Source organism: Coregonus clupeaformis, chromosome 13 (genome assembly GCF_020615455.1).
Source record: "Coregonus clupeaformis isolate EN_2021a chromosome 13, ASM2061545v1, whole genome shotgun sequence".
NCBI classification, from domain to species: Eukaryota; Metazoa; Chordata; class Actinopteri; order Salmoniformes; family Salmonidae; genus Coregonus; species Coregonus clupeaformis.
Window position 1 is genome coordinate 29605695 of NC_059204.1, and position 12003 is coordinate 29617697.

Sequence of the window (12003 nt, forward strand, 5' to 3'; positions counted from 1 at the left end):
GGCGGAGGGAGGGAGGGGAGTGAAGAGGGTGGACATAGAGAGATAGGGATTAGGAAGAGAGAGAGGGAGAGAGAGAGGGAGGATGTTACTCGTGCTGCTTGTACTCTGTTTGTGTTATATAACTCACAATGCCTGTGTCTCTGTGTCCTTTGCCAGCGGCTTTCAATACAATGTCACCTATCATTGGAAATGTCTGTATGTCTGAGTGTGTGTTTGGGTTACATCGAACTCACAGTTCATGTCAGTGTGAGGCTAATCGAAAATAAACTCACAGTAATAAGAGATAAAGAGAACCCCCACCCCCTCCAATGTCTATAGTGGTCCTAGTCTCTGATGTAATATGTCCACCTGCTGTCCCGAACAGCTGACCACTTCCTGATCCAATTAAAGGCCGCCCAATCTCCTCAGATCCCTCTGTGCATGTTAATGCGATCTTGAGTCAACAGCAGCCAAGAAAAGCTCTGTTGTTTACTAAGTTGACTCTCTGACCGAGGCTGTCGCTTGTAACTCTGTGTCATAGACATGAATGGGAGGATGAATAGGCTACTATAGTACACAAGTGTGCTGGAGGCAGTTCTTCCTTCACAGGGCAACAGACACCACACAGTTTAGTACCAGTTGATCATAATGAAGAGTTACTATCTACCAGTTGTTTCATCTGTGTGTTGGGCCCAGTCTTTGGGCTCATCTGTGTGTTGGGCCCAGTCCGGGGTGCATCACACACTACAGGTCTTCACAGATCGACCTGTACCCCAATACCCGAGGCCTGGTCTGGGACACGAGTGAGTCCGGATCCAGAATTCTAAACAATGTAACGGGTCTGGGTCGGATCTGATATGATTGTCACGGGTCTTGGGTATGTGTAACTTTAACTGACTTGTCCGGAAGCGCCCGTCCAGATCTGAACGTGACTGTGGCAGTAGAGAGAGAGAGAGAAATGTTTTCATTTATGCTGCTGCTCTTTGCTTTTCACAAGAGCGGAGTGTAGCTTGTTGTTGGCCAGTCATAGGTCATCAAAGCGGCAATAGGCTACAGTCATAGAGCCTCGCTCCGTTTGGGGCAAAAGTTAGGAGATATCTAATCAATGGAAGATGGAATTAAAATGATGGAATTAAAAGTTAAAGGAGAAGAACAGGCTACAACGACCAAGAGCCAACAGGTAGGCTGCTACTTAATATTCTGAATGGAGTTGTTGTTGTTTGTAACAGTAGAATGAGAATGCGCGTGCACTGCAGCCTCAGTTAGCCTAGCTAGCTAACGTTAGCTAGCTTAACTAGCTTCTCCTGGTTTGATGCAGTCACGACAGGTATTACGTAATCATATTTAATGATAAATAACCTAGCTATGTATTTATGTATATTGGGTCCAGGTGGGAAAGCCTCAGGTCCATTTCGAAACAGGTACAACGTTTGGACCCGTAGACAATTGTTTCCCGTAGACCCATGGGGCGGCGCACAATTGACCCAGCGTCGTCTAGGGTAGGGGAGGGAATGGCCGGCAGGGGATGTAGCTCAGTTCGTAGAGCATGGCGTTTGCAACGCCAGGGTTGTGGGTTCGATTCCCACGGGGGGTATGAAAAAATAAATAAAAAAAGTAATGTATGCACTAAGTGTAAGTCGCTCTGGATAAGAGCGTCTGCTAAATGACTTAAATGTAATGTAAATGTTTCACTGTGTAGGCTCCCCTTGCCACTCCGCGCCCCCCACCCTCCCTTTGTGTGGTGCCCTTGACACTCTCTCTCTCTTTCTGGCTCCCCTCACCAATCATGGTGGTTCCCCCAGCCAGGGCAGCCTTGGTGCCCTGGGAGAAGTCATCCACGGTGGTGGTACCCCGGTAGGGCATCTGGAAGTGGGTGTGGATATCAATGCCACCAGGGATCACCATCTTGCCGTTGGCCTCGACGGTCTTGATCCCACCTGGGACGATCAGGTTGTCTCCAATCTGCCTGGAGGTTTAGACAGGAAGAGCCATGTCAGGGGGTATCATCGACTTGACACATTACTGTAAATTCATGCCATTAATAGCTAAATAGCTAATGAATAAACCGAAATGAATATATGATCATATCATAAGAAATGTAGTTTTGCTGATGACTGACTGGTGTACAGTAAAGTAAATCAAATGGAGGGTTGCATGACTGACTGACTGACTGACTGACTGACAGACAGACAGACAGACAGACAGACAGACAGACAGACAGACAGACAGACAGACAGACAGACAGACAGACAGACAGACAGACAGACAGACAGACAGACAGACAGACAGACAGACAGACAGACAGGGAAGAGGACAGCGTCTGTATTCCTGTGCCAGCAGCAGCGCGGTCGATGCTAGCCTGTTTAATTGGTATGCAGCTCTAACCTTCCTGCGGGTGCTTTTCCTATCAGAGCTCCTCTATGGGAGCACACAGGACAAAGGGCCTAATAGGCTGATCGAGTGGGAACAGGAACTGGGAAAAAGAGTGCCCCTCCAAGAGCAGGCAGGAATGCACCCACATTGCCTCTCGTCTGGCCCTGCACACCATATGAACTACTGTGCACTGGAGTAGACTCTGACAGTGGATCTGTCTGGATCTGTCTGGATATGACTGGATCTGTCTGGATATGACTGGATCTGTCTGGATCTGTCTGGATCTGACTGGATCTGACTGGATCTGACTGGATCTGTCTGGATCTGACTGGATCTGTCTGGATCTGTCTGGATATGACTGGATCTGTCTGGATCTGACTGGATCTGTCTGGATATGACTGGATCTGTCTGGATCTGTCTGGCACTTGAAATGACTGTGTTATGTGGTTGTCTTGCCTACCTTAGTTGAATGCACTGATTGTAAGTCGCTCTGGATAAGAGTGTCTGCTAAATGATCAAAATGTCAACGTCAATGTCAATGTAAATTTCAATGCATGGGTCAAACATTCTCTTACTTAATGACGCCATCCTCCATGTAGATGTCGGCATAAAAGGACTGGTCATCATTAACGATCCTCCCGCCTTTGACCAGAAGCCTGTCGCTCTGGAGCGAGAGAACGAAAGAAGGAGAGGGAGAAGGAAAGAGAAGATAGAAAAAGAGAGGGGTGGGGATGGGAGGGAGGGAGGGAGGGAGGGAGGGAGGGAGAGAATGTTAGAAAGTCCAAAGCAATCTCATCAGTATTCCGGCGGACATTCTGTTTTGTGCTTATTTTTTTCAGGATGTGGGAATTTGTAAGTCGCTCTGGATAAGAGCGTCTGCTAAATGACGTAAATGTAATGTAATGTGTTCTTGTTCTTGCGCAATCTTGATTTCAACAGCTGGGGTGAAACAAGAGCCATTTGTTTGGAATGTCTGACACTCTCATCTACACAAGAGAGGGCTAATGAGAATGGCCTGCCACTCACAAAGATTACACAGTAACTACTGTACACAGTAACCTACATTTTACACCCTGCTGGATGGATGGATGGTCCTAGCAGTCACATAGATGAGCTTGAACTAGATAACGTAGCCTGTAAGCAGGGCGTTGTCGTCTAGCTACTCAGCTACTGCGACAGAGACAGCCACTTGGCCACTAGCGAGCCATTTCCATGGTAACGCTTTGCTAGGAGCACTCAGAGAGGCTGGAGCGGCGGGCTGGCATGCCTGTTAAGGACACGCCTCACAGGGTACAGGGCATAACACTGAGCAACAGGGAATGGCCCATGACTGCTCCCTGGCATAGAAAGAGAGAGAGAGAAAGTCTGGAGGAGGGAGGGAATGAGGGGAACGTTGACATTAGTGTCTCAGTACATTGCCTGGGCAAGGTCTCTTCTCTTCTCCTTGACCGGACAGACCACTAGATTCTACAACAACACCAGGAGATGGAGTGACCTCAACCAAAGGCAAATGGCTCTTTTACATTTTACCGTATGAATAATATATGTGTGATAGGTATCCATTATCACACTGTGTAAAATGCCTAGGTTCAGTTCACTGCCCTGTAAGGAAACAGAATGCGAGCGTTCCGTAGTTTCCCATCAGCACATGGTGTGGTGTGATTAGTGATCTACTGTCTTGGTTGTGGAGCCCGGCTGGCGCTTTGTCAGTACGAACCCCACCCCTCTCTACTGGTTTAAATTAAGCCATACTGTTATGAGAGAGAGAGAGAGAGAGAGAGAGAGAGAGAGAGAGAGAGAGAGAGAGAGAAGAGAGTGACAGAGAGAGAGAGAAAGAAAGAGTGACAGAGAGAGAGCATATACTGTACATGAAAAAAAGCATCTAATCAATGGCATTATTTTCAATGACTGTAACTCTGCAACTTGTCCAACTATAGACTTTGTTCACAACTGCCACCAGTTTGACGCCAAAACATTGACAACAAATACATATTGACATAGTAAAATAAATAAGTGTGTACATTTTATTTTTATATATTTAATGCTGAAACCCTCATATTAAACACCAATGGTATTCACTAAGTTGATGGTTTATATTTAGGATAATGTTTTACAGCTTTGTCATATTTTTCTACAATTTTAAAATCATCTTATTTAATTATTTCTTATATTTGACATGTGATAAGGCCACACAGAGGGCCAGAGATAATTACAGAGACCTCTGATAATCTAAAGTTCCCAAAAGGAACACTAGATGTCTTGTGGTCCTCTGTAGCTCAGCTGGTAGAGCACGGCGCTTGTAACGCCAAGGTAGTGGGTTCGATCCCCGGGACCACCCATACGTAAAAATGTATGCACGCATGACTGTAAGTCGCTTTGGATAAAAGCGTCTGCTAAATGGCATATTATTATTATTATTTTGTGATAGATTACATAAAATCCTTGAAAGATACCAAAATTCTGGTAGTTTACTGGTAAATTTAGAACGTTTCCAGTAATAAACCCTCCCTTTGCAACCCTAGACTGTCAGCACCAATCACACCCAGGATCACTACTGTAGGCTGTCATCACCAATCATACCCAGGATCACTACTGTAGGCTGTCATCACCAATCATACCCAGGATCACTACTGTAGGCTGTCATCATATCTGACTAACTTCCTTGTACTCTACTGCTTGACTCACTAGCAGACACTGCACACACTCCAAAATATTATAAAGATATATGACTTTCTTTATTAATTCTCAATAATACATCATTATTCAAGCTCCTGCTGTAATCATACAGTGTGGTTTTTGTATTGGACGCTGTCGCAAAACCTCTGTTTCCCTTACAGATGTAGGATCTTAATTTGAGCCAGTTTGTTACAGCAGGAAAATAATCTTGCAGCATTATTAGCAAATTTAATGTGGATTATAATTAATCTGAAATTTCCAAATGGCAAATACATATTTAAGAAGCATTTTTAAACCTCAAATACACTACAAGTTTAAAATGTCCTGCATTGCAGGAAAGTTCTCCTGCAACAGGGTGATCAAATTAAGTTCCTACATCTGTACACTTAGCTCAGCCCTGGCCACTCACAGCAGTAGGCGCCAAGCAATATGCATCATGTCAGATTTCACCAGCTAGGCTTCTGCCCACAATCAAAATTATTCCGTGGATTAATACAGCAGAATAAATTCCTCAATAAATGAAAATGAGAGAAGGCAAATAGTTCTGGAGGTAATTTTGACTGAATGCACTGTTATTATCATAGAGCAGTGGTCTCCGCTGTGTAAACAATGGTGGTCCTCTGTAGCTCCGCTGGTAGAGCACGGCGCTTGTAACGCCAAGGTAGTGGGTTCGATCCCCGGGACCACCCATACACAAACATGTATGCACGCATGACTGTAAGTCGCTTTGGATAAAAGCGTCTGCTAAATGGCATATTATTATTATTATTATTATCTCCAAAGTGATTATAATTATCAGAGAACCCAGGGATTTCCCTGGAATCAGTATGGAAATACGACTCTCAGATGCATAAATCTGGAGAAATCCCACTAAAACGAACGAGGAAGAGATAAATTCCTCACCCTTTGTTACAACATAAATAGGACAGAACTTAAAAGAGTAAAACGATACGGCAATCTGCAGTTTGAATTCTGTTGCAACACACGCATGCCCGCACACACCATGCACATGCACACACAAATCAATAATGTGGCTTTGGCTTAGCATTCCCAAAATGTTCGGTGGTTAAACACTTTTGACAGAATCCAGTGGTTGCAGTAGTGTTGATATGAGACCAGCCACAATCCTTGAGGTGTGACTGCACAGCATTGGTCCATGTTGGTGGATTTGCCGATGGGTCATGACAGGGATTGTAAAATATTGTTCACGGTTAAACTCACTCATAAACAAGTCAGACTGTCCCATCGGTGCAACCACAAGACATGCAGCGCTTGAGGATAGGGATGGAACCAGCTGAAATGAATATCCTCTAAATATGTATACTTACTGTACCATTACAGTACTGCTAAAATCCCATTCCATGAAAAGAAATTGTCATGGAAACCCCACAGAGAGAAAACTATAGCCATACCATATCTAAGGACATTTCTGGCATAACAGTGTCTTCCTCACTGACTCTTTGTCCAATACCATTTTATTCCAATTAAAATGCTAACTTACAGTAGTAGTCTACTGCGCGTCATTTAAAATGTCTCCTTTTGCCTTCCACAGTAATTGAGAGGAGTGTGTGTTGTGTGCTTGGTTTAGTGCTGCTGTCCACTTTGGTTGACATCAAAGCCCCGCCCTGATCACTTATGCTGACCTCGACTAAGTCATGTGCCATATAGCCTACCCCCGCCTGTCAATCAATCAGGCTACAGCCAGTTACAGTAAAACAGAACAAAAAGAGCTTAATGGGTAGTGTATATGGCGTCCCAAATGGCACCCTATAGCCTATATACACTCTTAGAAGAAAAAAAAAAGTGCTATCTAGAACCTAAAAGGGTTCTTCGGCAGTCCCCATAGGAGAACCCTTTGAAGAACCCTTTTTGGTTCCAGGTGGATCCTTTTTCGGTTCCATTTAGAACCCTTTCCACAGAGGGTTCTCCATGGAAACCAAAAGGGTTCTACCTGGAACCAAAAAGGGTTCTCCCTGGAACCAAAAAGGGTTCTCCCTGGAACCAAAAAGTGTTCTACCTGGAACCAAAAAGGGTTCTCCCTGGAACCAAAAAGGATTCTCCCTGGAACCAAAAAGGGTTCTCCCTGGAACCAAAAAGTGTTCTACCTGGAACCAAAAAGGGTTCTCCCTGGAACCAAAAAGGGTTCTCCCTGGAACCAAAAAGGGTTCTCCCTGGAACCAAAAAGGGTTCTCCCTGGAACCAAAAAGGGTTCTCCCTGGAAACAAAAAGGGTTCTTCTATGGGGACAGGTGAAGATTCCAAGAGTGTATTGCACTACTTTGACCAGGGCCCATGTTACTAAATAGGGAATAGGGTATGATTTGGGACACTGACTCTACGTGGAGCCCTTCCACAGCACTGGCCTGGCGTGGCACACAGACAGATACTGGGGTGGGGAGATTTGTTGTTGCCATGTTACAGATCACAGGATTTGGTTTATAGTTTTAAGCTTATACAAAATTGAACAATTTAAGTGTTAAGATTTTGAGACATGCTTGTGATAAAAGGTCAGAAAGGCCTACAGTAACAGTGATTTGCAGCAATTTGACATTGGAAGTAACAAAATAAGTCTATGTATTACAAGAATTGACTTTAGATCGAACTTCAGAAATGATGAGAAGGTCAAAAGGGATGAATATGTATCGCGTCATCCTCTTGACGATATATTCCAAACTGTATCTTAACGTAGCAAGGTCTGTTTTCTCTTGTCAGCCTACTAAAGGCAAACCGGAAGCCAGTATGAGGATGAAAGTTCTCTAAACACGACTCTGTGATGACATTCATGTCATTGTCATGCTAGAACACAGAACATTAATACAACTAGAGATCTTCCTACAGGAAACTGTCTCTTTCACTATTATTATACAAGCCAGAAAAGACTAAAGATAGTCTAAAGGAAGTACTACATGCTGTATTGGGAAGGTTTGTGAAGGTTTTTTCGACACAGACCAAATTGATAAGAGCACACATTATAGTAACAGAAGCATTTGCAACAGGCAGTTCTTGAGGACATCTGCAGAGAGTTTGACTGGGAACAGGGCCTCTGTGTGTTGTTGCTAACAGGGAAAACACAGCAGCCAAAACACACCGAGCCAAGACGATATTCCAGAGGAGTCTATTAACTGTGAGACCCTTATGTGTGAGGCAGGCGGGCGGGCGGGCAGGCCGAGACCAATGGAAGGGGAAAATCATCCTGCTGCATGGGAGCCAGGGGCCTCTGCTGTTGCCTAGTGACAAAAATATTTACTATTCGCTAAAAAGCACATTACATGTTTTTTTCTGTCGAAAAGTCAAAACAATAGGCCTTATCAATCTAAATAAGTTGCCGAGCCGCCACATCATAGAGGCCGGTCTCAAGCAGCGTGATCTTGTGATAGGCCAAAGCAGCACCGTTTCCAAGGCAGCCCAACACTCAAATCTGGTTCTGATTGGGCCTGACCGTAATCTCCATCCAGGGTGGTAAAATGGCCTCATGTCAGAGGCTAGAGGCAGGGAGACAAGGGTAACCGAGGTGGTATTTTCAACTTCTCAATAGTATGCTGGTTGCCATGGAGAGTGGATGGCAATAGCTGGGTGGTCACAGCAGCATGTTTTGCAGTTAGGAAGGTCTGAAACGTAGTAAATAAAGTGGTGAATTGGGAGCATAAACAGTGTGCCAGCCTTCCTGTTCTTTACAGGTATTGTTTATTAGCCCAGCACCTAAGTTTTTAAGGATGTGTGTATGACCACAAACTTTGCTTGCAGTTAGGCTCACTTTGAAGACAGTGTGGGGACGGTGAGGCCCTGTTTTGTGGTGCCGTTGGGGGGAAAGGTTTCTTTTCTGGGTAAGGCCTGTCAGTCCTGCCCACATATGCAGGTTCCAGCTGGAGGGGATTAATGATGACATGCATGGCACTTCAGTAGGATACTGTGAGAACATGGAAAAAGCACAACCACACCTAGAAATCTGACATAGCCTTACTGCTCTCCTGCTCCCAGACAGACATAGGGAAACAGCTGGAATATAGGGGTTAGAAATAAACTAGGAAAATCATTCCCAATACAATTCATTTCTCAGATTGTCAGGCAATAGCCTACACACAAAAAAAATGTGGGTTATTTGTTAACCCAGCGCTGGGTAAATACTGGACAGAACACACGTTGGGTTGTTCTGACCCAGCCAGTTGGGTTGTGTGAATAACCCAACAAATTGGGTTGTTGGGATTACCCAAACATAGGTTAATTTAATCATCAGTTGGGTATTTTCTACTCCCATGCTGGGTTGACCTAGCAGCAGGGTCTTTATGAATGTAGTCCTTAGGTTATTTTCAGGAGGCGTGGCTTATTAGGTGCATGGCTTTCCGCTAGATCTTATTGGCCACCCGTGAGAGTAAATGTCATTATTGTTCATCATATTAAGTTTCCATACGGCAAATTCAAATGTTCCTTAATTCTTCTATAATATTACGATTATTTATTACATATTATAATAAGGTATACCACCGTATTGTATCCCAACATTGGGATTTACATTGGCTTTTAAGGAACGTATACACTTCTGTGAGCCTCATTAAAGCTACTAAAATGTAAATATTCGACCTTAACATGATAACTATACAACAGAATAGATGAACAGGAATGACATTTACACTCATGGGTGTCTAAAAATATCTATATGAAATTCACTCCTCCAGTCTTCTGATCTGGCCCACTGGGTCATACAGTATCTCAATAACCCAGCACCAATAAGCCAGCACCCAGCATCAATAACCCAGCAGTTTTGAAAGAAAACAACCCAACTAAGTGACCCAATGCCTGCAATCCAGTTGGATCAACCAAACAACCCAGCATGTTTTGTACATGTAATTACATTGTAATAAACTGTCTATTAATACTTGTTTAAAAGATATTAGAATCTCCATTATGTCAAGTTGCACAGTACAGTAGAGTAATAGACCTACAAGAAGGCTGATATGTAGAATTGATGATGAAGCATAAAATATTGCCCCTCAGGGCCAGCAGCCTGAGAGGTCCCTAGACTGAGCAGCAGGTGTATTCCCTGTACAGGCCACACAAAGTTGTTCAAAGCCTACACAAAAATAAAATGTGTTAAAAAATATTTACACATAACTTTCCCTAAAACATTGTAGTGAATAGCTGATGTTTTATGAGAGGACCCTTGCAGGCCAGCCTGCATCCACCCCCAATCCGTCAGTGATATCAGACGAGACAAAGGGCGTCTCTCCTGGAATATATCACCACACTGAGCCGCAACAATGAACACGCAGCCATTTCAGACAGACCCAGAGCTGTGCTGCAGCAGCAGCAACCATCCCCGCCACCACGCTGCTTGCCCCGATTTCAACTCCAACCCCTTGAGGCAAAGCACCGCACCGGCGAATTCTATTACATTGCGTTCTAGTGATGCTGAATTCGAAATGCTCTTTTTTACGGGCGTGCTTTCACATCTGATCACACACATGGGCGTGGGAGGTTTTTTCTCTCTCCCTGCACCACCAGTCCAGACGCTCAGATAGCCTATAGCTGGCCAAATACATCTCTCTTTAACAGAATGGGTGTGTACAACGTGGTTTATTATGATACATAATTAAACCACAGGATGTTGAATAATGAAAACGAATAGGCCATATATTTCCTCAATTCACACAGCTATAACTGATTTATTCCTTTGTATTTATTTGTTTTTTCTTATCATAGAAGGCTGAATTTCTACAAAAACGAATCCAAAACGCGGTAATGTAGGCTGTGTAATTCATCTACAGCATTTCATCTATCTTTCCCCAAGCATTCAAGTTGACACAATTTAGTAACAAATACAGTTATAACTACATTATAACAGTTCATTGTGAAGATTATTGTATTTATTATATTATATATATTGCACATGAGCCACATGCACTGCGCACGGGTATCATGCCATCCTCAACAAAGAAGATGCAAGTTACCTTTAAGAAAACGCCTCGTTCTGTTTCTCGGACTGTCACTATGGTAGCCAATCATGCCACCTCATTCTGCGCTACTATATTTATTTCTGTGTTCAATTGACTATCATTAATGGAAAGGAAAATACCCCCACACTGATGACAAATGCCTGTATGCATTAATTAATTGCTATTGGCACAGCCTTGAATAGCCGTTACATAAAATAGGAATTAGGCAAGACAAAACCAATGCATTGATTTGAGACAATCAGGCATGCACGTTTCAAGAGCCACTAAGGCAGATATTATTATTTCTACTTACTGTGATCTTTGGAATATTCTTTTTGCCTTGATAAGAATGCCCAGACATAACTGCGACTGGTCGAAAACAGATTCCACCTCTGAACAAAGCTTTGAAATAGTCCCCTCTGGGTGCTTCTGCGGCTACTAGCTGGATGGGAAAATTAGGGAATGGTCGCCTCCCTCTGTGCAATGTGAACTCTGTGCAATGTGAAGTGCTTCGCAGTGAGCTTGAGCGTCTACTCTGGTCCGCCGACGGACTCCTCCCTCAATAGTCTCATTGGTAGGTTACAGCTGCAATGCTCAAATCCTCCCACAGGAGGACGCTCAACAGCAGGTGTAGGCGACTACTACAGTGTACTGTACAGAATTGCACTGAAATAGAATCAGTGTAATGACTGCAACATTTGTTGCTTCTGACAGTTAGCTGGCTACTTTGTAGCAGTCTTGTGTAGACTCACTGGTGTGTTCAACATGCTACGCATGCAGCACTATTAGATCCCAGCAGGCATAGGCCCTACACATCAATGCAAGAGTTAATTCATGGATGAATTGATCATAAGAACACGTGTGGCCATGGATAGCCAATGGTAAGAGGAGTAGTAGGTAGTCTACCACGTGGTAGACTAGGCCTATATACGGTGACGCTAACAAGAGGGGCGTGGCCCTGACTGTTTTGGCTGCAGCTGCATTGTTCCAGATGAGCTAGAGGAGGATACTACTGTAGCCAAGGATGGAACAGGTGGTCCAATCCA

The 12003-nt window shown here is 43.9% G+C and overlaps 1 protein-coding gene across 2 annotated transcripts in view; it reads right to left on the bottom strand.

The window, feature by feature from the left end:
* The window catches only part of dpysl3 (dihydropyrimidinase like 3), a 47885-nt gene extending 36412 nt beyond the window's left edge, over positions 1–11473 (bottom strand). The window contains exons 1-3 of one of the 2 annotated variants that reach the window (XM_041893618.2): positions 11271–11473; positions 2928–3016; positions 1761–1945 (exon numbers count right to left, since the gene is read on the bottom strand). In XM_041893618.2, the coding sequence (XP_041749552.1) occupies positions 1761–1945; positions 2928–3016; positions 11271–11318 (322 nt within the window). In that variant the 5' untranslated portion in view covers positions 11319–11473. The remainder of the gene's footprint in view (positions 1–1760; positions 1946–2927; positions 3017–11270) is intronic. The other variant, XM_041893617.2, reaches the window with a different exon arrangement.
* Positions 11474–12003: the final 530 nt, after the last annotated feature.